At 43.5% G+C, this 26382-nt stretch overlaps 1 protein-coding gene across 5 annotated transcripts; it reads right to left on the bottom strand.

Moving 5' to 3' along the window:
• Positions 1-512: 512 nt before the first annotated feature.
• On the bottom strand, positions 513-25351 carry LOC120461545 (NLR family CARD domain-containing protein 3). 5 transcript variants are annotated; one of them, XM_089130889.1, is made up of 9 exons: positions 25062-25350; positions 24164-24247; positions 23480-23584; positions 23092-23199; positions 22713-22820; positions 22455-22539; positions 21996-22188; positions 20071-21901; positions 1377-1551 (listed from the first exon to the last, which is right to left on the bottom strand). In XM_089130889.1, exons 1-9 carry the CDS (start codon positions 25217-25219, stop codon positions 1377-1379), a joined length of 2847 nt encoding a protein of 948 aa, XP_088987015.1. In that variant the 5' UTR covers positions 25220-25350. The 5 variants fall into 5 exon arrangements, with proteins under 5 accessions (XP_088987019.1, XP_088987015.1, XP_088987016.1 ...); XM_089130890.1 differs by lacking the exon at positions 1377-1551 and adding an exon at positions 19338-19506 and having other exon boundaries at positions 25062-25351; XM_089130891.1 differs by lacking the exon at positions 1377-1551 and having other exon boundaries at positions 20067-21901.
• Positions 25352-26382: the final 1031 nt, after the last annotated feature.

The following is a 26382-nucleotide window of genomic DNA, read 5'->3' as shown; positions in this document are numbered from 1 at the left end:
TTACAGTGTGAATCCTTCAGTACGGCACATAAGTGCTTCACTCCTGTGTTTCCTAGTTTATTCTCGCTCAGGTCCAGCTCTCTCAGGTGTGACGGGTTTGATTTCAGAGCTGAAGTCAGGATGAGACTCTGTTCCTCTGTAATACTGCAATCACTCAGACTGAAGACAGAGAAATAACAATAGTTCACATCTATGATGATCATCTTATTGAAGAGCTACAGCAGAATTTAGTTTCCAATAGTCTGTTTTAAAACCCAGTCACACTAGTTCTGTGCGCTGGAAGACACGTTTCTTCCCTTTCATTTTTAAAAAGACGTCTCTCTTCTTTATTCTCTGTTGAAAAGGCAGATTTCTGTGTGTACACAATCAGTACATTGTATCATATGTTGGGAATTAAACAAATACTATCTACACTCTACTAACTAGATAAAAACACATAAAAATGTGAGCAACAGGGAAACCCAGAAAGTGCACTGCTATAACCAATGAAACATAAGCCCTGCTGTCTTCAAATAAATAAACTTCAGTCACACTGTAATTGCTGTACAGTATAATGACACTAACTGTAGTTTCTCCAGCTTGAATTGTGGGTTCATCAGTAGATCACTGAGGTTTTTCACTCCAGAGTCTCCTAGTTTATTCCCGCTCAGGTCCAGCTCTCTCAGGTGTGACGGGTTTGATTTCAGAGCTGAAGTCACATCGGAACAACCTTCATCTGTCATATAACACCAGCTTAACCTACATTAGCAGAGAGAGAGAGAGAGAGAGAGAGAGAGAGAGAGAGAGAGAGAGAGAGAGAATGAAGAAAATAAGAGACTCTTTATTCTGTAAAGTCACATCATCTTCATCAGCAAATAAAACAGAGGAAGAGAGATCTTCATCTTTATTTCACCAGATCACAAAATACTAAGGTGAAAATGTTTGTACAAATATAATTGTGGCGAGCAGGACGAGGCAGAGGGACGTGAGAGATACGAGACCGGTGAGTCGTGCAGGTGTCGCTCATAATCTTATATCATATAAGACATATCTTATCTTATATCTTTTTAATGATGTATAGTTTGTCAAGAAAATAACATCAAATATGACAGTAACTTTTAACTATTTGGAAAAAAAACGCTTCAGTGCGCCGGCACTCTGGCAATGGTTAAGAGGTTAATATGCTGGACATGTTGCTTGCAAATAAATACACAGGTATTGTTGTTAAATAAAGTTTAATAAGTAATGCTACATGATAAATAGAAGTCTTCAAATAAACCCTGTAATCGGTGATCGGTATCCGGTGATCCAGCTTCAAGGAATCGGTGATCGGCCCCAAAATCCTGATCGGAGCACCCCTACACCTCACTCTAGTCATGTGACTCCTGTGGCTCAACTTACCTCAGTATCTCCAATTTACACTTTATATTCTTCAGTCCAGTGCAGAGCAGCTTCACTCCTGAATCCTGCAGATTATTATTGTTCATGTTCAGCTCTTTCAGATTGGTGTCTGATCCAAGAACTGCAGCCAGAGCTGAACAGCTTTTGTCTGTTAAGTTACAATCATTTAACCTAGAATAAAGTCACAACACAGAATTAGATGGAACACATACAATACATTTTCTATATACAAATATTACTTACATTTTCCGTTTTTTTATTTTTTACATCAACAGCATGTACAGCAAAGAGGCCGAGTTAAACTAACATTTATCTTCAAAAACTACTATTTCCTCTACAATAGTGTTTTTATTCAGTGACAAATTTCTTCATTTTGTGTCACCTGACAGAGTTTAGGTACTTGCCAGTGTTGTCTTTCTTAACCCTCTGGGGTCCAATGTGTTTTTGGGGTCCTTGAGATGTTTTGAGATGCCCTAACATTTGTGTTTTTTTTTCAGTTGCTTATTAACATATTAATGGCACAGGTGAAAATACACTATATTTAGCACAAACAGGGCAACAATAATATGTGAGCAACATGTATGTACATGTTTGTAATTTTGAGAGAATAATGTTTATGCGTGGTTATTGAAAAAAATTAAAAATGAAAGTTTCTGAAATAAGGCCACAAAACACATACGAAATATGCGCCCACGTTACTTTTGACTAATGGATGTTGTTGCCCAGAATTTTTTTCTTCACAATGATCTGAAAATCCTCCTCCTCATCGTTCACATAAAACTGTGAATTGGGTTATATTGTAAAAAACATTTTTTGTTTGCCAAGGCAATATGCGAATGGGCGTGAACAGACCAGCCCTGAGTATTATCATGTATAATTAGGTGATTCTCACCTGAGAGAGACAAATACACGCATAATAATGAGCCTTTCATTCAGGTGAGTCAGACAAGAAATAAATGTATCCTTGAGAAATCACTCTAATATTATTATTATCAATGTTGAAAACAGTTTTTTAGATTTTTATTTTAGGATTCTTTAGGATTCTGAATAGAACGTTCAAAAGAACAGCATTTTTATGAAATTGAAAGCTTTTGTTACATTAAATACTACCCTTTAAAAAGTTTGGGGTCAGTAAGAATTTTTATTTTATTTTTTGGGGGAAAAATAAGAAATCAATACTTCTATTCATCAAGGATGAGTTACATTGATCAAAAAGTTAAAGTAAAGACATTTATAATGTTAGAAAATATTATATTTTAAATAAATGCTGATCTTTGAACTTTATATTCATCAAAGAATTTTGAAAAAAAATGTGCACAACTGTTTTCAACATTGAAGGTAATAATGAACGTTTTTGAATGATTTCAGCAGGATCATGTGACAAAGAAGACTGGAGTAATGATGATGAAAATTCAGCTTTGATCACCGGAATAAATTACATTTTAAATATATTCAAATAGAAAAGAGTCATTTTAAATTGTCATAATATTTCACAATATTTGACCGGTAGTGTATATATACATAAAAAAAATGTATGTATAAAATCAAAATATAAACGAAATTCAAAAACCCATTTTTAGTCATACCTGGAAACAAATCCTGGTCATATACAGTCGTGCTCAGAATTAATGGGACCCCTGGTAAATATGATGAAAACTGGCTGTAAAAAACAATTCTGCATTGTTTATCCTTTTGATCTTCCATTCAAAAAATTGGCAAAATTCTAACCTTTCATTGAAGCAAAAGAATTGAAAGTGGGGGTAAATCACACTATGAAATAAATGTTTTTCTCCAAAACACTCTGGCAATAACTGTTGGCACCCTGTTATTAAAAACTTTTTGCAACCTCAGATCTGTAAACTTTTGCCAAGATAACGGATGGCAGAAGCTTCATTTTGTGCTCCGTAACTAATTTTTTTGTTGATTTTTGTTTTGGATCGTTGTCCTGATGGAAGATCCAACCGCGGCCCATTATAAGATTTCTAGCAGAAGGCGTCAGGTTTTTATTTTTTATCTCTTTGTATTTGATAGAATCCATAATACCATGTATCTGAACAAGATGTCCAGGACCTCCAGCAAATAAATAGGCCCACAACATACAAGATCCAGCAGTATATTTAACCGTAGGCATGGGTACTCTTCATCCCTGTTTGCACCAAACACATCTGCTGGGTTTGCTGCCAAAAAGCCCCTTTTTTAGTTTCATCGGACCACAGAACCCTGTGCCGTTTGAAGATCCAGTCGTGTCTGACACCTGAATATGCTGGAGTTTGTTTTTGGAGGAGCATTTTTCTTGAAACCCTCTAAAACAACATGTGGGGATGTAGGGGTTGTCTGATTTTTTTTTTTTAGGTTTTCTGACCCCAAGACTCAACTAATCTCTGCAATTCTCCATCTGTGATCCTTGAAGAGTCTTTGGACACTCAAACTTTCATCCTCACCGTCCATTAAGGCACAATAGACACACGTCCTCTTCCTGGCAGAATCATAACATCTTTAGTTGATAATAACTTCTTAATTATTGTCCTGATGGTCAAAATGGGGATTTTCAATTCTTTAGCTATTTTCTTACATCCACTTTCTATTTTGTGAAGCTCAACAATCTTTTGATGCACATCAGAACCATGTTCTTTGGTTTTATTCATTGTGATGGATGATTCAGGGAATTTGACCTTTGTGCTTCCTCATATTTAAACTCCTTGAAACAAGAAGTCATAGCTGGACAATTTCATGTTCCTAGTCACCCTGATGTGCTTAAAAAATTAAATATTAATGGGAATGTACTTCAGATATATTTTTCTCATGAAAAATTCTAGGGGTGCCAACAATTATGGCCAGAGTGTTTTGGAGAAAAACATTTATTTCATAGTGTGATTTACCCCCACTTTCAATTATTTTGCTTCAATGAAAGGTTAGAATTTTGCCAATTTTTTGAATGGAAGATCAAAAGGATAAACAATGCAGAATTGTTTTTTACAGCCAGTTTTCATCATATTTACCAGGGTTCCCATTCATTCTGAGCACGACTGTAGGTTATATGGGTCATTGTATAGAATTGGTTTAAAGTTAGAGTTGGAAACATCTTGAAAAGAAAATTCTTTTTCCATATAAATATTTTCCATATTATTTTTAAAGTAGGCCAATACATTATTATACATATTTAAAAGTTAAGGATTCATTATTTTGAATTATTATTATTTATTATTATATGTGCATTGCATTAGCTTGCATTGGATAACAGTTGATTAGTTTATTTTTGACAAAACACACTATATATTTAACATATGAGCAGAAACTGTCTAACTAAAGGCCATTGCACACTGAGTCCGAAATTCGCATCCGAAATTTTCGCACGTAAAAAAAAAAGAAAAAAAAAATCGACCTCATGTTATGTCAATCACGCTTGCACACCGCGTCCGAAACTTTCGTCCGTCAAAAAAAAAAATTCGGGGCGGGTTCGATTTTCTGCGTTTTTCGCATTCACAGCCAGCATTTTGAGAAATTTTTTGACAATTCAGGGCCGGGGGGAGCTCGTTTACTGTCTATGGAGTTTGTTCCGCACATCATTGCACATATGCACAGTGCTTTCAGTTTCGGTTTTCAATTCGATCAAGTATGTTCTCTTCTCTCGATTGGATTATGAAAGGAATAAACCTCCCCTTTCAATCAGATTGAAATTTCGGATCGATTAAGGTGTGATTGAGCAGCCAATGCGATAATGTATTATTTGGGCACAATATATAATAGCCTATACAGCTGTTCTGTCTGCCCAGCGCTTCCACCGGGCTGCGCGTGTGTGTGTCGTGTCCATACTTTAGACACACTGCCAGTCTCTGTTCAGGATCGGTTGGTTCACAGAAATTGGTGGTCTTGTTTTTAAAATGTGGCTCCAGAATCGCAAGCAAAGCATCAAACTGCTCCACTGACATTCTGAGGTAAATTTTAAATCACTCGGGATAAATTCGCAACTCATTGATAAGGAGGTGCTTCCTCTCGCCGCAATTTCAGGATTGGATGGACGTAATATTTTCTCTTCTCTTTTCAATAAGAGAGAGGACAACAAAATCATCCTCACTGCTTGACAAATCCATTTTGTATTTATGCGTTTTTTCCCACAAAGGTTTAATAAATACGCATCGGACTCAGTGTGCAAGGTTTCTGTGTGTGACAAATTTTTAGGCTGACGGACACGAAAAAACGCGTACGAAAATTTCGTACTCAGTGTTCAATGGCCTTAAAGCTTATTTGATGTCTATTTTATAGTAAAAACTTTATAATTTATTTCGCCTGTAACAGTAGGCTATGCATCTGTGCGTTTGTTCGTTCACACACCCACATTCCCGATTCATATTTAAAGAGTCTTTTTGGTTTTACAGATCTGTATAGAACAAATCTCAGTAGTCTATAGGCCTATAGGTCTTACTAATGTAGGAGCGAAAGTGAATGAACACAGTGCGCGAGCGTCTGTCTGTGCATGCATTTAATATTTAAATAGTCTTTGTGCAGTTTACAGACACTATTCATAACGCGATTAGAACAAAGCACTTAAGAATAAATGACTTACATCAGCTGAATCCGTGCTCCTCGAAATGAAACAGGTAAAGGTAACTTTTCCAGGATTATTATGACAGTTTTATTCCTCACAGCGCAGCAAGACGAGGTAAGGTTAGATTTGTGATAAACTGGATGTTTTATCTCCAGCTGATGTGGGCGTTTTCATGGCTTGCCTCAACATTAGAGTTTGAATAGTGCGCTCTCTCAGTGGGCGGGGTCACATTAACACTAGAAGTGCCAGAATTCCAAAACTACTAGAACGGCCACAAACGGTCATTTTGACCGTTAGATTCAAAACAGTGTTGATGAATAATTTTCGTAATTATTTTTGTCAACCACATTTTTTCAAAGACGAAAACGAGACGATAACTAAATAAAAACTAGGTTTGAATGACAAAGACTATGACGAAAATGTTAGATAGTGACGATTTGCGACGCGGTCAATAGGCTAAATAATAATAATAGGACCGATGTTTTATTAGACCAAAGGTTCATTGTTCGCCAGACAGTTCATTGTACCACACAGACCTCCAAAAACCCGCGACACTCCAGTAGCCTAGCAAGTGCGCACGACCCATCATACATATAAATACATTGCATACACACATGCAACGAGCGCCAGAACATCATAACCGGTTTTATAGTAACAGACTTTGTTGGATTGTCATGTACTATCTAACAAAGTCTGTTTACGATAATAATAATACAGATTTTGAGGTCAGTTACTCTGTATTGAGACAGTTGAGAAATCGTCTCGGTTACGTATGTAACCCTCGTTCCCTGAGTAGGGAACGGAGACGTTACGTCAGAAGTGACGGAGATTGGGGGATTTCGCATAGAAAGCCAATCCTCTTCGAGTATTAAAACACGAGCCAATGGCATGCAATGCCTTGGGGCTGCGGAAATTTGCATAGCGTACTCCGCCCTACTCCGTGAGTATAAAAGGAGGAAGTAAACGCAACCGCAGTATGTCTTCGCTGAGGAGCCAAGACTGAACTCGGCCTCTACCCAGCGATACAGCAGAAGTGGCAGGGAGACGTAACGTCTCCGTTCCCTACTCAGGGAACGAGGGTTACATACGTAACCGAGACATTCCCTTTCGTAGTCACTTCGAGTTACGTCAGAAGTGACGGAGATTGTGGGTCTGTGCCATCACGCCATCTTCAAGCTGTCTTCCAGTGCCCTGCGAAAGACTGAACCCCCGAGCTTTATCTCTTTTTTTTTTTTTTTTTGGGGATCCGACTTTGACACAGGATTACCAAGGTACACTGGGAAACATATCCCGAAGGGGACATGCTACCAGTTGCCTACCGAAGGGAGGACTTAAGAACACATATGGCCACATAGGAACGCATATGGAACACTGGAGTACCAACCGCAGGTGGCTATTACTTTAAACTCCAGGGGTGGCAGATGGCTTGCCAAGGGAAGACACATGCTCAGAGAGGCTTACAGTGGATAATACACATGAGACGGTTACCAAGGGGAACCGTGCGCATGGAGGCACCTAGCTAGCATCCAGAGCAACAGCAGTGGTGCCCGCATCGTCGGTGCTGGAGGACTCAAGACTTCAATGGAAGAACTGAGGAAATATCGCACTTATCCAGTCCGGGGAGTGGAGTGGCGAGCAAGCGAAGACACCTGAGCGGGTCCAGTACCGGCCGGAACGAGTACGAGAGAGGACACTGGCTCAATTCGCAGATTATAGAATCTGGCGAAGGTGTTGGGTGTCGCCCAGCCTGCAGCTCTGCAGATGTCTGTTAGCGAGGCGCCGTGCGCTAAAGCCCAAGAGGAGGCTACACTCCGAGTGGAATGGGCCGTCACACCAAGGGGGCACGGAAGGCCTTGCTGCTGGTAAGACAAAGCAATGGCATCCACTATCCAGTGGGACAGCCGTTGCTTTGAGAGAGCCCTTCCCTTCTGGCTCCCTCCATAACAGACAAAGAGCTGGTCTGAGGTCCTGAAACACTGCGTCCTGTCGACATAGGTGCGGAGAGCACGTACCGGACAGAGCAGTGCCAAGGCTGGGTCTGCCTCCTCCGGGGGCAGCGCTTGCAGGTTCACCACCTGGTCCCGGAAGGGAGTGGTGGGAACCTTGGGCACATATCCAGGCCGGGGTCTCAGGATCACGTGAGAGTAAGCCGGCCCGAACTCCAGGCACGCTTCGTCAACGGAGAATGCGTGCAGGTCCCCCACCCTCTTGATGGAGGCCAATGCAACCAGGAGTGCTGTCTTCATGGACAGAAACTTTAACTCTACTGATTGCAAAGGCTCAAAGGGATGCCTCTGCAGAGCACTTAAAACTACTGAGAGGTCCCAAGAGGGTACGAGGGGAGGACGAGGCGGATGCAGCCTCCTCGCTCCCCTCAGGAACCTGATGACCAGGTCGTGCTTCCCTAAGGACTTACCTTCCACTGCTTCATGAGAAGCGGCAATGGCCGCGACATAGACCTTAAGGGTGGAGGGCGACAGCCTGCGCTCCAACCCTTCTTGCAGGAAGGAAAGCACGACACTGATCGGACATCTCCGGGGGTCTTCTCCGCGAGAAGAGCACCAATTGACGAAGAGGTTCCACTTCAACGCATAAAGGTGTCTCGTGGACGACGCTCTTGCGGAAGTGATGGTTGCCGCCACCGCAGGTGGCAGCGAACTCAAACCTGCCTCGTCCCGTCCAGGAGCCACACGTGCAGCCTCCAAAGATCGGGACGAGGGTGCCACAGAGTGCCCCGTCTCTGAGAGAGTAGGTCTTGTCTCAGAGGAATAGGCCAAGGAGGTGCTGTCGCGAGGAGCATGAGATCGGAGAACCACGTCTTGGTGGGCCAATAGGGGGCTACCAGCAAGACCTGCTCCTCGTCCTCCTTGATCTTGCACAACACCCGTGCAAGGAGGCTCACTGGGGGAAACGCATACTTGCGTGGGCCCCGTGGCCAGCTGTGCGCCAGCGCATCCGAACCGAGGGAGCCCCAGGTCAGAGAATAAAACTGGGCGCAGTGGGCTGAGTCCCGAGAGGCGAACAGATCTATCTGTGCCTCCCCGAACTCTTTCCAGATCAGCTGGACCGACTGGGGATGGAGTCGCCACTCGCCGGAGATAGGACGGACCCGAGACAGCTCGTCGGCTGCCCAGTTCCGGTCTCCAGGAATGTGAACTGCACGAAGGGACCTCAGGTGCTTCTGGCGACCGAGTCTATCTCCACGCCGAGAAAAGAGATCCTCTGCACGGGGCAAAGTTTGCTCTTTTCTCGGTTGACCCGAAGGCCCAGACGGGCTAGGTGCCGGAGCACCAAGTCTCTGTGTTCGCAAAGCTGAGCTCGAGAGTGTGCTAGTATCAGCCAGTCGTAGAGATAATTCAGGATGCGAACCCCGTGTTCGCGAAGGGGAACAAGGGCTGCCTCGACGATCTTCGTGAAGACGCGAGGGGACAGAGCTAACCCGAATGGGAGAACGGCGTACTGATATGCCTGGCCCTCGAAGGCAAACCGAAGAAACGGTCTGTGTCGAGGTAAGATGGACACATGGAAGTACGCGTCCTTCAGGTCGATCGCTGCAAACCAATCCTGATACCGAACACATTCGAAAATGCGTTTGGCCGTGAGCATTTTGAACGGTAGTCGATGGAGAGAACGGTTCAAAATGCGCAGGTCCAGGATCGGTCGTAACCCACCGGTCTTCTTGGGGACAATGAAGTAGGGGCTGTAAAACCCGGACCTCACCTCGGCTGGAGGGACCGTCTCGATTGCACCCTTCGCCAGCCCCCCAAGAGCGCGATAACTCCGCATGCAGCTCGGGGAAAAAAGGTATTGGAGTCGGCCGTGGCTTTGCAGCGGCAGCCTTGTCCAAAAACCAATTATCCATCCGTGAGAGGTCGGGGCAGGATGGAGGTTTCCATTCTAGCCCGATACTCCCAGCGGCTCGAGACAGCATGGCCGTCATCTCGGGATCTGACACGGACAACGCTGGAACTCCCGAAGGAGGCAACGCAGCCGGATCTTCCTCTCCCGAGGAATCAAGCCCGCCTAGTGATGCTGTGATAGACATCGCATCATCATCTGGGGCGCTGCTCGAAGCAGCCGGTGCCGCCGAAGAGACAACCGACCGAGTCGAACTAGCGCCCGCTGGCTCACGCACTGAGGCGGGAGGTGTGGCCCGAGGAATCGTCGGGGCTTTATCCCACACCGTCACCGTTAGATCGCCCGGTCCCCGGGTCGACGGGCCCCCTTTCGAAAAGGAAGCCGATCGAGTAGGGGGGACCGGGGCTCTCACTCTAGTGAGATCATTGAGCCGCGACCTCAGTGTGGAGATGGTCATGCTCCCACAGAAGGAACATGAGTCATCCACGAACGCTGCTGCTGCATGCTGAATGCCCAAGCAAACAAAGCAGCGTTCGTGACCATCAGATGACGATAGAAATCTACCACATCCAGAAGGGCACGGGCGAACCATCTTTAAAAAGACGTGCCGCGTGCAGCTCTTTTACAGAGAGGAGAGAAATTCACTCTTTCAGCGCTGAGGCTACCAGGGAGAAGCGCAAAGTCTGGCAAACCACTGCACAGATCGCAGGCAATGCAGAATCTCGCTGGGTACCGCCGTCACACCAACACTGAAGAGGACGCTCGTCTCGAAGAGTCTTGAATCAGCTTTGAGGAGTGAAGAGGTTCTCTTGGCTCCGAAGCGAAAACATACTGCGGTTGCGTTTACTTCCTCCTTTTATACTCACGGAGTAGGGCGGAGTACGCTATGCAAATTTCCGCAGCCCCAAGGCATTGCATGCCATTGGCTCGTGTTTTAATACTCGAAGAGGATTGGCTTTCTATGCGAAATCCCCCAATCTCCGTCACTTCTGACGTAACTCGAAGTGACTACGAAAGGGAAAGTAATATTTTTAGTTTTCAACAATAGGCCTAAGTATCATTGTTGAAGCCTTGCTGTTATGTTTCTAATTTCTCAGTTTTGTCATAATTTTAGCAAAAAATTTCTTTTAAATCTTCAGGAACCAGTTTCACTGGCTGCTTTTAAATTACTTTTAAATGATATAGAGGCAACACATACTGGCTATAGTTGTTGTGATTAATTATTTGGATGATCCTTGCTTCTATGTTTTATTTTTATGTTATATGTTTTTATGTCTGCAACTTTGTTATTTGTGCTGCTGCCTGTCTTGCCCAGGACACTCTTGGAAAAGAGATTTTTAATCTCAACGAGTTCCCTATCGAGGGAACTCAACACTGCGTCGATAAAATCGACTCTTTGGGGACGCTCCCTAAGCGTGCGCCTCTGAAGTATGAATGAAACTAATCCAATCCTGATTGGTGTTGCGTCGTGACGTAACATGTGACGGCATACCCGGAAGTATAAAAGTGACGCTGTCACAACACACACTAGCTTTCGCTCTTCAGCAAGCGCTTTATGTTGAAACTGTTTGTCTTATTTGGTGTTGTTTGTCTTATTATTGAAAAGAATGGCCAGTGAGCAGTTCAAGAAGTGTGTGCATCCCTGCCCTCGTTACATCACGGGTGGGGACGCACACTCTCTTTGTGTGAATTGTTTGGGAGTGCAGCACGCACGGGCAGCTCTCGAGGGGGCTGCTTGTGAAATGTGTGAGGCTATGCCTATTAGAGTGCTGCGCTCCCGGCTGGCGTGCTTTGACGAGCACGGTCAGGCTCGCGTTCCCCAGGGTTCCGGTCCCGCATTTGTCGAGGCGATGCGGCGACTGAGATCCTGGGGTTCGCAGCGGGATCTGGCGGAGGAGAGTGAGAATGCTGAGGCATTTTCTCGCTCTCCATCGGCTGATCCCGCGGCCTCTGAGAGTGGTGTGGGAGCCCGCGCTGCGGTTTCTCCTGCCCGCGATCAGGTCCCGATGCTTGAGCTGTCTGCTTCTGAGGAAGTGGACGTGCTCAGCATTGATGCGGACGACCGTGATCTCAGCGCGCCATCACGCGGCCTGAATTATGAGGAGCTGGTGGAGGTTGTGACGCGCGCTGTGGCCAGATTAAACATCAGCTGGCCACAACATGAGCAGGAAACGCAAGTCACAAGTAAAATGGACGAGCGTTACCTGCAGCGCAGGTCACAGCCTCACCGCCGGGGTCTGCCGTTTTTCCCCGATCTCCATAAAGAGATCGCGAGATCGTGGGAAAGACCGCATTCGTCCCGTATTTCGAGTCCCAGTATAATAGATTACAGCAATGTTGTGGGGGCTCGAGATATGGGATATGGGAAGATGCCGAAGGTGGAGGAGGCTTTAGCGAGCTATCTCTCTCCCGAATCGGCGTCTTCCCTAAAGACCCCGGTGTTGCCTAGTAAGCCCTGCAGGGAAACATCTGCATTAGTGGGCAGGGCTTACATGGCGGCGGGTCGGGCTGGTTCATGTCTGCACTCGATGGCGATTTTGCAGGCATACCAGGCCGACCTCCTGAAAGATTTGGATGAGGGGGAGGGGCCTACTCCTGAGGACATCGCGGAGTTGAGGAAGGCCGCAGATTTGTCTCTCCGGGCCACTAGGGAAGCAGCCAGCGCTATTGGCCGCTCTATGGCGGCCATGGTGGCCACGGAGAGGCATCTGTGGCTGAACTTATCTGGAATTAAAGAAAAGGATAGGTCCTTCCTGCTGGATGCGCCGCTTTCGGCTTCTGGCCTGTTCGGCGACGCCGTTAATTCGGTTGTCGACAGGTTTCAGGAGTCGAGGAAACAATCTGCGGCGTTCCAGCAGTACCTCCCCCGGAAAGCGAAGGCCAAATCTAGTAGGGTGGGGCAAAGCGATCAGCCCCAGCCATCAGCCAGCTCCTCCCATAGGGCAGAGCAGAAGGAGAGCGTTTCCTCTAGAGCCCCCCCTCCGGGGTCTTGGCAACAGAGGAAACGCTCCCAAAAACCGAAGTCCTCCGGCCAGAGGGGCGACCTGAGGGACGTCATTCAGGCTAGGAGGACTTCGGAAAAGAGGTCCTAGCCACGGCAGGACTTCAGAGGGCTGCCCCCTCCGCAGTGAGACAACCGAGGTTGTTCTCGCAGCGGGGCCCTCTAGGAAAAGATGCAGGTCCGCCGTTAACAGCGTTTCGGGCCGCATCAATTTCCAGCGAAAAGACGATTTTAAAACATCGGTTATGGTCGCAGGGACCGAATCGACTACAGCCTGCCAATATTCAGCTTCAGGTAGTCGAAGAGAATACCCTGAAGACACCAGAGGCCAGCCTCGAGAGGCTGGTACCCTTAGTAGATTTTGTAGAGGGATGGTATCATCTTCCCAACATATCTCCATGGGTCCTGCAGATAATACGAGTTGGGTACAGACTGCAGTTCGCGCACCGCCCCCCCAAGTTTTCTGGGGTGGTGCTCACTGCGGTGGTCCCAGAGCAGGCTCAGGTGCTGGAACAAGAAGTACAGACTCTGCTGTCGAAAGGAGCCATAGAACGTGTTCTTCCGGTAGACAGGGAGTCCGGGTTTTACAGCCGGTACTTTATAGTTCCAAAGAAGGATGGGGGGTTAAGGCCAATTTTGGATCTCAGGGTGTTGAACCGGTCTCTGAGAAGGTTCAAATTCAGAATGTTGACCATTCCAACAATCGTGAATCAAATCAGGTCCGAGGACTGGTTTGTCACGATAGATCTGAAAGACGCCTATTTTCACATCTCCATCCTTCCATGTCACAGGAGGTACCTGAGGTTCGCTTTCGGGGGCGAAGCATACCAATATCGGGTTCTTCCGTTCGGCCTAGCACTCTCTCCCCGCACATTTACCAAGTGTATGGACGTGGCCCTTGCTCCATTGAGACTTCAGGGGATTCGGGTATTGAATTATCTCGACGACTGGCTTATTCTGGCCCAGTCTCGGGAGATGGCAGTTCGGCATCGAGATGTCGTTCTTGGCCATATTCAAAAATTGGGGTTAAGACTCAATTTGAAGAAGAGTGTGCTAGTACCGTCCCAGGGCACGACCTTTTTGGGAGTCGTGTGGAACTCGGTTACAATGCAGGCACGTATGTCTCCCGCACGTATCGAGTCAATTCTGGCGATGGTATCCAGGGTGAAGCTAGGCCAGGCCGTCACTGTGAAACACTTTCAAAGGATGCTGGGCCTCATGGCAGCGGCATCCAACATTATTCCTCTGGGCCTCCTTCACATGAGGCCCCTCCAGTGGTGGTTGAAGACCAAGGGGTTCTCACCCAAAGGGAATCCGTTCCGTATGATCAGAGTAACGCGCAAGTGCCTTCAGTCTCTGCAAATATGGAAGAAGCCTTGGTTCCTATCCCAAGGGCCAGTGTTGGGGGTGTCATGTCGCCGGGAAACCGTTTCGACAGACGCCTCCCTTACTGGCTGGGGCGCGGTCATGGACGGCCGCTTTGCCAGGGGTCTGTGGCAGGACCATCATCGCACTTGGCACATAAATTGCCTGGAAATGATGGCTGTGTTCAGGGCTTTGAGGAGCTTCCTCCCAGACCTCAAGGGTCGCCACGTCCTAATACGGACGGACAATACGTCAGTGGTGGCCTATCTGAACCGACAAGGGGGACTCAGATCGCGCCCTCTGTGCAGACTGGCGCATCAGATTATCCTTTGGTCCCAGGGGAAGATATTGTCAATAAGGGCAATGTATATCCCAGGGGTTCAGAATCGGGGAGCAGACATCCTGTCGAGGCAGGGGCTGAGGCCCGGGGAATGGAGACTTCATCCGGAGGTGGTGAAGTCGATATGGGAGAGGTTCGGACCGATGGAAGTGGATCTGTTTGCGTCTCGAGAGACGTCCCACTGTCCACTTTGGTTCTCCCTCTCACATCCAGCCCCGCTGGGGTTGGATGCCATGGTACAGGCTTGGCCGAAGCTTCGCCTGTATGCTTTTCCCCCGATCGCTCTGCTCCCAGGGGTCCTGGAGAGGGTCCGTCAAGAGGGCATCAGTCTACTTCTGGTTGCCCCGAGATGGCCGACACGAGTATGGTTCTCGGATATAATATCACTCCTCATAGCTCCGCCGTGGCCGATTCCTCTGAGGAGGGATCTATTGTCTCAGGCGGAGGGCACAATCTTCCACCCTCGCCCAGAGTTGTGGAAGCTGTGGGTCTGGCCTCTGAGGGGGTTCAGTACCTGAATGCTGGCTTATCAGCTGAGGTGGTTGAAACCATACTTAGCTCTAGGGCCCCATCTACCAGGAGATTATATGGCCTCAAGTGGAAGGTGTTTCACACTTGGTGTGGAGAACGAAGGTTGGATCCAGTAAACTGCCCAGTGGCTTCAGTTCTGGAATTCCTTCAGGATCGTTTCTCTGCGGGTCTCTCCCCGTCCACTCTTAAGGTGTACGTGGCTGCCGTTTCGGCTTTCCACGCGCCAGTAGATGGTGGACCTCTGGGGAGGCACCAATTGGTCATTAGGTTTCTCCGTGGTGCTTGGAGGATGAGGCCGGCGACCAGGTCCAGGGTTCCTGCCTGGGACCTGGCGATAGTTCTGGAAGGGTTGTCCCTCGCTCCCTTCGAACCTTTAGAGTCGGCTTCGCCTAAGGACTTAACGCTAAAAATGGTCTTTCTCTTAGCGATTACCTCTCTTAAGAGGGTGGGAGATCTCCAGGCCCTGGCGGTAACGCCAGCTTGCTTGGAGTTTGCCCCTGGCAAAGTAAAGGCCTTTTTGCACCCGAGTCCGGGCTACGTGCCTAAAGTTCCTTCGAGTACGGCTCGCTCTGTAGTCCTTCAGGCATTCCATCCTCCACCTCATGTGTCGGCGGAAGAAGAGAGGCTTCACTTGCTCTGCCCCGTCAGAGCTTTGAGTGTATACCTGGAAAAGTCTGCTTCTTGGAGAAGATCTGACCAGTTGTTAGTATGCTTTGGGTCACCTAAGAGGGGGCTCCCGGCGACCAAACAAACTATAAGTAACTGGATTGTCCAGGCTATTACTGAGGCTTACAAGGTGCGCGGGGTTCCTTCACCTTTGGCTTTGAGGGCTCACTCGACTAGAGGCATGGCTTCCTCTAGGGCCCTTCTGTCGGGAGTACCTCTGCAGGAGATTTGTGAGGCAGCCGGCTGGGCTACCCCGCATACTTTCATCAGGTTTTATAGTCTCAACCTTCCCAGTACGCCCGGTGCACACGTACTCGGCCCTTGCTGAGGGCCTAATCAGTTTCACTCTGGGGCGGGTCTGTTCGGTGCGTGGCCTAGTGGGTACTCATTCCCCAAAGAGTCGATTTTATCGAAGCAGTGTTGAGTTCCCTCGATAGGGAACGTCTCGGGTTATGACTATAACCCTTGTTCCCTGAGAAGGGAACGAGACACTGCGTCGTGTTGCCACGCCCCTTTTTTAGACCCTTGAGCGTCTTGCTTCATCGCGAGGCTAGTGTGTGTTGTGACAGCGTCACTTTTATACTTCCGGGTATGCCGTCACATGTTACGTCACGACGCAACACCAATCAGGATTGGATTAGTTTCATTCATACTTCAGAGGCGCACGCTTAGGGAGCGTCCCCAAAGAGTCGATTTTATCGACGCAGTGTCTCGTTCCCTTCTCAGGGAACAAGGGTTATAGTCATAACCCGAGACGTTTTCTTCTGGTTAAATAGGTATATAAATTGTATATGTTTTGAGACAGTTTTAAGACTGTTAAAACTTTTTTTTATTTAAGTAGGCATCTATTTTTTTTTAAGTATTACGTATTATTTTAAGTATTTAAGTATTAATTTTGTAGTTGCCTAATACATAACCTCAGTGTATTCATAATGTATCATTATTGCGTGAAATTTTGTCAATAATCGTCAAACACAGGTGACTCCGTGTCGTGGGAGGGGCCCCCAAATCAAATTCTGCTTAGGGCCCCCAAAAGGCTCGGGCCGGGTCTGCATGCACCCCTATTTAATATTCAACAATATTATTGACTTGACTGCACTGATACCATTATATGAGACAGTTCAAAATTTTATGGCAAGTTAAAGGCCTTTCACTATAATACTAAAACTACCTCCATTCACATGTACATGTCTTTTTGACACAACATTTTTAATGATTTAGATAAAGCTACGATTACTTAAACTTAAGAAATTGTATTTGTACAATGATGAAACTGTACATCACCAATGGCTGATGCCAATATATTAGAGAGCAGGGTGGCCAATGGAGATGGTCCTCACTGCAGAACACGACATCCTTACATATACAGTACCTAAACCTACCCATCTCCACCCCCTGATCCCGAATGTGGTAATATATTATGTACTTTATTTAAGTTTATAAAAATCTATAACTTTTTATACTATAACTTTTCAGAATTTCATTTTACTTTTTGGAAATATAAATAACACCTGTACCAAATTACATTCTACCCCCCAGTTTGGGAATATGAATAAAATATGTTTGTTTGTTTTTTCTTCCTCAAGTATGATTATGTGATAATTAGAGGTGGGCATAGATTCATTTTTTTAATCTAGATTAATCTAGATTAATTTTGAAATTAATCTAGATTAAAATGGCTCATTTGAATTATCCCAAAGGCGCTCTTATGTGTGCTATACCCAAATAAATAACCTTGCAGGTAGTTTGTAATTAGGCCTAAATATGTTTTATACAAGATTTAACACTGGAATGTTCATATTATTATGAGTAATCATACGTATTTTATTCTATTGTCAATCCTAGTTTCAAACAGCACGAAATAATAACTAAATCAGTTTTTGTTGTTGTTGATGTTTTCATAAGGTTTTCTTGTGTAATTCTAAACCCATTGGATCTACTTTTCTCTTTTTCTTCTGTGTACCACGACATTAATCATTTTGTAGTGTCCGTGAAGCTCTTTTCCTTACAATACAAATGAAAAGAGAGGGATGAAATATCTGAGGAATGCATAGGCCTATGTAATGCATAATACAGAAATCAGCTGCTTGAATAACAATTTCTGATGTTATTGGATTTTCAGGTTGGATTGTCAATTCATTCAATTAACGCATGCTCTGAAATCACTTCATACGTTTTCTTTATCCGATCTTGAAAAGACCAGGTGTAAATCCCCTCCGAAACGCATTCGAGACGGATTTGAATCCGATCACTCAAACCACATCAGAAGGTACTGTAGACTGGGCTGCATTCCAGACGAAACTGGACATGTATAAATGCATCTTTTTGTTGAAACCACATATGTAAATGTTACTCCCAAAAATGCTAAAAAATATAAACGTGTGAGAGCGTGTTATAGGCCATATGTCATTGTCATGTTATTTTAATCCGGTATGACGGCGCTGCGACACGCATCACCTCAGATGAGCAGTTGAGCGCCTATCAAGCCAACGCGCCCCAATCTATCGCAAATCAAAGTGAAAGTAATTAAGTCGCAGACACTCAACACTACAATCCTCATTAAAAGTAAAGAAACGAAATGATCTTACCAGGGTTCTTGCCGCTCTCTCTTATTGCTGTCTTTGCTGATTTTGAAAATAGCCGATGATCATTAAAATGCAGCTCATCTGTTGTTTTCGGTGACGTGCACTTCATTTAATCCGCATATAGGAATTGAAGATCGGATTTATATCCGTTTTGCAACAACACATGTATGTGACCAGGTGTAAAGTGGATCGTTTTGATAAATTAGATAGCTCCGATCTGAGAAAACGCATGAAGTGGCAACGGTGCTGCTTCTCGTTCGGTGTGCGACCCCCTTTACGGATGTGTATTTCCCTCATGTTAAATATAAAATGCATAGACTGATATTTTCTTAATGTCTGGATAAACAGACTTTTCAATATATTGGTTTTAAATGGCCCTTACAGTGCAATTCGACTTCATCTGCGGTAAAATATCAAAGTGAAAGTCAGCTTGCGTGGTGCAGTCAGCTTCCAACTCAACTGTGAGAATTAACGGCGATAATTTTTTTATCGCCAGACAAGAGTCTCACGTTAACGCTTAAAGGTTCGTAAGAGCACAGTGTCCTCCATAATCCTCAAATGGAAAACGTTTGGGACGACTAGAACCCCTAGAAGCTGGCCGTCCGGCCAAACTGAGCTATCGGGGGAGAAGAGCCTTGGTGAGAGAGGTAAAGAAGAACCCAAAGATCATTGTGGCTGAGCTCTAGAGATGCATCACTGCAACAATCCATCAGTCGGGGCTTTATGGCAGAGTGGCCCGACGTAAGCCTCACTCAGTCAAAGTTTGCTAAAAAAAACACCTGAAAGACTCCAAGATGGTGATAAATAAGATCCTCTGGTCTGATGAGACTAAGATAGAAATTTTTGGCCTTAATTCTAAGCAGTATGTGTGGAGAAAACCAGGCACTGCTCATCACCTGTCCAATACAGTCTCAACAGTGAAGCATGGTGGTGTTTTTGGACGACTGGTTGCAATCGAGGGAAAGATGAATGCGGCCAAGTACAGGGATATCCTGGACGAAAACCTTTTCCAGAGTGCTCTGGACCTCAGACTGGGCTGAAGGTTCACCTTCCAACAAGACAATGACCCTAAGCACACCGCTAAAATAACGAAGGAGTGACACAACAACTCCGTGGCTGTTCTTGAATGGCCCAGCCAGAGCCCTGACTTAAACCCAATTGAGCATCTCTGGAGAGACCTGAAAATGGCTGTCCACCAACGTTTACCATCCAACCTGACAGAACTGGAGAGGATCTGCAAGGAGGAATGGCAGAGGATACCCAAATCCAGTTGTGAAAAAACTTGTTGTATCTTTCCCAAAAAGTTTCATGGCTGTATTAGATCAAAGGGGTGCTTCGACTAAATACTGAGCAAAGGGTCTGAATACTTAGGACCATGTGATATTTCAGTTTTTCTTTTTTAATAACTGTGCAAAAATGTCAACATTTCTGTGTTTTTCTGTCAATACTTAAATGATTTTAGCAAATGGCTGCAATATAACAAAGAGTGAACAATGTAAGGGGGTCTGAATACTTTCTGTACCCACTGTATATATATAATTCTATATAAGTCATTCAGGTCTGGTGTATCATATGATACAAAACAAACGTGCAAACATTTTTATATGGTATTTTATATTTTGTCTTAAGTTGTGATAAACTTTCTCCACACACACACACACACACACACACACACACACACACACAAAGCTTTACAGGTATAGCTTCATGTTTATGATGGGAAATCACTATAGAATAAAGTAGATAAATGCATTTTTCAGTTGAGAGCTAAACATGACAAAATATATAAAAGACTTACAGGGCTCTTCTGGAGGTTTTGATGACTGCCGATAATCTAATGAGGCACTCGTCTGATTTCTTGAATTTCTGAAGCTCAAACTCCTCCAGCTCTTCCTCTGATGTCAACAACACAAAGGCTAAAGCAGACCACTGGGCAGGTGAAAGGTCACCAGATGAGAGACTTCCTTTGCTAAGGTGGTTCTGAATCTCGTTCACCAGAGTTTGGTCGTTCAGTTCATTCAGACAGTAGAACAGATTGATGGATCTCTCTGCAGGAAGATTAGCTTCTAATTTCTGCTTGATGTACTGAACTATCCCCTTTTTGGTCCAATCAGTGCCGTCTCGCTGTGTCAACAGACCTTGTAAGAGTCGTCGATTGGACTGGAGTGACAGACCGAGGAGGAAGCGAAGGAAAAGGTCCAGGTGTCCATTGTCACTCTCCAGCGCCTTGTCCACTGCAGTCTTGAGAAAATCAATCATGGTATTATTTCTGTTTTCCTGTTCTGTAGACTCATGATCAAACACACTTGTCTTGTTGATGTCTAGAAACAGATGTGCATAAAGGGCTGCAATAAACTCTTGAATGCTCAAGTGAATAAAGCAGTACATGGTACCAAGAACGATCCCTGTTTCCTCCTTAAAGATCTGGGTACACATGCCTGAGTACACTGATGCCTTATAGACGTCAAGACCACAGGCTTCCAGGTCTGTGTCATAGAAGATCAGGTTGTTTCTTTCCAGCTGATGAAATGCCAGTTTCCCCAGTGAAAGGATGGCGTCTTTATCCCAGGAAACATCTGGTGTGTATTCTCCATCATATTTCCGGCGGCTCTGCTGGATCTGAAAGCGGAGAAAGTGTGTGTACATTTGTGTCAGAGTCTTGGGAGTGTCTTCAGTGTTTGATTCCTGCAGTGTTTTAGCGATCTCATCAGCCTGAGTGTTTCTCACATCATTATTTCTCTTCTCCTCCAGAATGTTCTGGAGAACAGTGGCTGAAATCCAGCAGAAGACTGGGATGTGGCACATGATAAAGAGACTCTTTGATTGTTTAACATGATCTATGATTGTGTTGGCTTGAATATCATCCTTGAATCTTTTTCTGAAGTACTCTTGCTTTTGTGCGTCGCTGAATCCTCGTATCTCTGTCAGCCGGTCGATACAGTCAGGAGGAATCTTACTGGCAGCTGCTGGTCTGCTGGTGATCCAGACGAGAGCAGAAGGAAGCAGATTTCCCTTCATGAGGTTCGTTAGGAGAACATCCAGAGAGGCTGGTGACGATACATCACGCCACGTCTCATTACAATCAAACTTCAGAGGAAGGCGACATTCGTCCAGTCCATCAAGGATGAACAGCACTTTGAACTGATTCCTTCTTGTAAGGTTCAGTCCTTTTGTCTCTGGGAAAAACTGAGTTATAAGGTCCATCAAACTTAGTTTTTCTTTCTCCTTTAAGTTCATCTCTCTAAATGGAAGAGGAAATATGAAGCTGATATCTTGATTTTCTTTTCCTTCAGCCCAGTCCAGAACAAACTTTTGCACAGAGACCGATTTCCCGATGCCAGCGACTCCTTTTGTCAGTACAGTTCGGATCTCCTCGTCTTGTTCAGGCGCTTCAAACAAATGTGTGCATTCAACCTGTATCTCTTGTGCTTCATGACGTCTGGAAGCAACTTCAATCTGTCTCACCTCATGTTCAGTATTGACCTGTTCACTGCCACCCTGAGTGATGTAGAGATCTGTGTAGATGTTATTCAGGAGTGTGGAGTCACCTTGCTTCGCCATTCCTTCAAACACACATTGATACTTCTTCTTTAGGCCAGATTTCAGCTGAGGAATGAAGAACAGCTCACCTAAACACAGGAACAGAAAATAGATAGTTTTAGTCTTCATTTCCTCTCCTACATTTATAAGAGACAATCAGACAGATGATCACGAGTCTCTTGCCTAGAGCATCAGCAGCTTCATCTTGCTTCATCTCTCTCAGGTAATGTAGTGTGAGATCAAGAGCTGCTGATTTGATCCTGGATCTGTTCTCATTAAAGTCCTTCACAAAGTGTTGTGTGTTCTCATGTTGTAATATTTTCTTTAACTTCTCCAGCTCATTCTTCAGAAATGTGATTATTTTGCTCTCAAGATCCTATAAACAAAAGCAATAAAAAAGACAGAAAAACACAATTTAAGCGAAATCGTCCATCTAATTTTGGTAACCACAATTTATTCAATAATTATTAAACATGTACATTACAAAATCCAGTTAAAAGAATAACATGCTGACCAAGTTGAGCTAAAATGTGTTTAAAAAGGAAAAATAAGTGATCAAGAAAAATGTAAATAAATTTCTTTGATCAATAACATATTTGTTTATTAGAAATATTAAACATTCATAAAAATGTGTTTTCCTACCTGGAAGATCCCAAGAAGATTGTCTTTGAAATTCTCGTGGTTCCTGTGAGTCTGACGGTCTGAGTCTAATGTCTCATATTGAAGCCTGTAATCACATTAGTAAAATAAAATACTAACTGATATTTTACAGAAAGAGAAATACGCATTAGCTGTGAAAACTACTAATAATATTTTATCTAAATATGTTTTATGATTGGTTTTCACTGATAGAACTTTTTTACGCAGTCAACGCATGACAAAATTAGTAACACAAAATACCTTTTATTAGATAATGGTGATTTCTCACTGAAGTCTGGTGGAAGTCCTCCTTTAGAGTGATCACTCTTCAGAGACACAGAGCTGGACACATGTGAGCCTGATCTTACACTGATGACACAAAGAACATTTGAAAAGGTTTAATGTTGCAAAAAGTAATTAAATGCAGTATAGCTGTGCATTTGTTAATTTATAACTACGGTTGGATGGATGGACATGTTTAGTTGCATGATCTATTTTCCATAGTGAATTTATGCCTCCTTGTGTCTGCCTGTGTAACTGTGTTACTGGAGTGAGTTTCATAAATCCCCTTACACAGTCAAGTTCAATCACTGTGGACAAATAACACAACCCTATAATGTAATTTAAACACACAAAATACCTTTCATTAGATGATGGTGATTTCTCACTGAAGTCTGGTGGAAGTCCTCCTTTAGAGTGATCACTCTTCAGAGACACAGAGCTGGACACATGTGAGCCTGATCTTACACTGATGACACAAAGAACAGTTGAAAAGGTTTAAAGTTGCAAATAGTAATTAAATGCAGTATAGCTGTGCATTTGTTCATTTATAACTACGGTTGGATGGATGGACATATTTAATTGCATGATTTATTTTCCATAGTGAATTTATGCCTCCTTGTGTCTGCCTGTGTAACTGTGTTACTGGAGTGAGTTTCATAAATCCCCTTACACAGTCAAGTTCAATCACATACACCACTGTGGACAAATAATACAACCCTATAAAGTAATTTAAACACACAAAATACCTTTTATAAGATGATGGTGTTTTCTCACTGAACTTTGGTGGACATTCATTAGAGTGATCACTCTTCAGAGACACAGAGCTGGACACATGTGAGCCTGATCTTACACTGATGACACAAAGAACAGAGAGAGAGAGAAAACACTTTAGTAAAGCAGGATCAACTGTGTCTGAAACACACCTGTGTCTTTATCTAATCCTCCACAGAAACACACACTCACACAATTTACAGTTTTATAGTTAACCATCATTTTATTTACTGGCTCACATTAGTTTATCAATTTCTTTAATATACACGAGTGAGATTAAACATGTTAAAAATACTTCAATTTAAGAGAACATGTCAAGTGTTTGTTTATTGACAGAAACAGAGAACAAAAATGTCTGTGCAATAGTTTTGTTAGCATACTTGAATTAAATAGTAATTTTATAATGTCTATCAATAATTTTATAATCTAAATACTAAAGTCATTTATTTGGATTAATTCAGCATAACAAATTATTCTGTGAAAATGTCTATACACCAAACGGGGCTTTATAGACAATGTCAGTGTTCATTTAAGAAGTTAAATTGAAGTTGTGCAAGTATTTGCAAATATAGAGCAATGTTTAAAGTTGTCTTATTGACAGGGAAACACAAAGTCCAGTGGAGTTTAAAGTGAGAGTGTGAAAACAGACGCAGTCTCACCTGTGTTTCTCTGAGAGACTCATCTGAGAGAGAGAGTCCTTTCCTCTTTCCTCTGACATACTGCAGCTAAACTGACCCTGAAAACTGATCAGAAAACACTCAATCCTTCAGCATCACCTGCAAATCACAACATTTACACACATCAACAACATCTTACTGAAGAATAAAGAGTTATCATCAACAACAGCAAAAACTATGTATCAAATAAAGCGAGTTACAAACAAATATTTTGCTGTGTAAAATAACCGAACAGTCTTAATCATTTCTGATTGTTTTTTATGAGTTTAATGAGTTTAACTGACACTAAATAAGAATTCATTGGGGAACAGAAATGTACACTGTGCTGGGAAAACTGAACCCAATTTGTTATATTCTCTATTACAGTATAATATCATATTACAAACATATTTACCCAATCTTTATTGATTGTTGAATCGTTTGCCATTCAGTCATCACTTCAAGTTCACAATGACTGATTACTGTAAGTAAAAGTATGCAGAATTTTAATAGACATACTGTAATATTACTAATCATAATTGGTATATATGAACCGAAATATTTAATAACAGCAGATTGTTGTTGGACACGTTAGGCTTCATCTGTCTGTCTACTGTAAATGTCTGCTTCAAAAATACTTTCGATTTCACATCACACAAACAACAGCCTAACACGGAAGCGGAAATGGGAGAAAACTTTCAAAAACATATTCGTGTTGAATAAACGTTTCTCAATAAAACATCTTGTGTTTTTACTTCAAAAGATTGTAATTTCTGTCAGATTCTTCTTCTGTTCGGAGTAGTAGAAGAACAGCCTTCTGTAACTTCACATTTAAATCTCGCTTAATAAACAAGTTCCTAATAATACAAAATGACTGTAATGGAGAATATAATAAACTTACTTGCGGTCTTGTCCACTAAGAAGAGAGTTCATCAGTATTTTAAACTCAGTAACGCTTGTTGTCAGTCCGCGCGCGTCGTTCTCAGAATCTCTTGCTGGTCTCGATTGAGGATTAAACACATTTAAATGTCCGCGAGTGTTATTAGATTTGGTAGGCATTGTGCTAAATTGACATCAGTAGAAATGTTTTCTGAATCATAAATTAAATCAAATCCAGTGAGCGAAAGGTTTAGGTGCGGACACGTGTTCCTTTCGTTTTGCTTTCGTTTTGCTGTGCTGGGTTCTGGACTGGCTGCAGTAACACGTCTCTGTCCATGCGGGGGCGCTCGCGGTCGAGTGCAGAATGAATGGGAGTCAATGGGGTTTCACCCCCAGAAATCCATTTTTCTCAGGATGTAATTTTTTGTCAAGTAATTTGAAAGTTGCATTTAAAAGGGAGGGCTAAGAAAATACACTAAGCAGAAAATAGCATTTTTAAGTTCACTTATCTGTTCTAAAAATCCGTTCAAAACTGTGATGACGTCACACAATAGCAGAATGCTAGCGTGTTCGGGCCAACAACGGCCTGACCTGTATGAAACGAAGACCTTGATAGCTAGGACTGTAATTATAGCTTGTTGGGATAAGTGACCACTGTGGTGCATCGGTAAGAATGCAACTGGATGCTCTGACTCTCTTGAAGGGGTTTATTGACAGCCAACAGATGATTGTCTGTCTTCTTAGAATGTACAGTATGTGTGGTTCTACAACAACTACAATAAAGAAAAGAAAAATATCAGCATATAAGTAACAAAAATGCTGTCAGGATACAATTATTAAAGCTAATACTTGTCATTTAGTATAATCTTCCCTTCAGGTAACTTTAGCTATTTAAATCAAATAAACAAAATAATATACCAGCACACATTAGCTTATTATTAAACTAAACAGCCTTCTCTCAGTAACAACAACAACCAAAAACACATAGTTCTCGACTACATAATCATTATAAACACTCCATGAATAACTATGCAGTATCAGATTAATACTCATAAGCACAATAGTAGTGTATTACTAATAATACTAGGCATTAATGTGCTGTTAGCGAACTTTAAGCTAACAATACTACATTTCAACTGAGTACCTCAGATTAAGCAACACTCATAAATACCCTAATACACCAAAATACACATATGTAAAACATTCACCAGGGTACTCACATGTCTCTGAACGCACACATGCACGGATCACAGCACAGATGACTGATTTATTAACTATCCTCCTCAGAAATATCTACGATGGGCTTCCCGGCCACTCTCACCGTTAACTCAAAAACGAAACCT

This window comes from Pimephales promelas, chromosome 5 (assembly GCF_988280905.1).
Source record: "Pimephales promelas chromosome 5, fPimPro1.hap1.1, whole genome shotgun sequence".
Lineage (NCBI taxonomy): Eukaryota > Metazoa > Chordata > Actinopteri > Cypriniformes > Leuciscidae > Pimephales > Pimephales promelas.
Note: the sequence above shows the minus strand (reverse complement) of the source record. Positions and strands in the feature narration are given on the sequence as shown.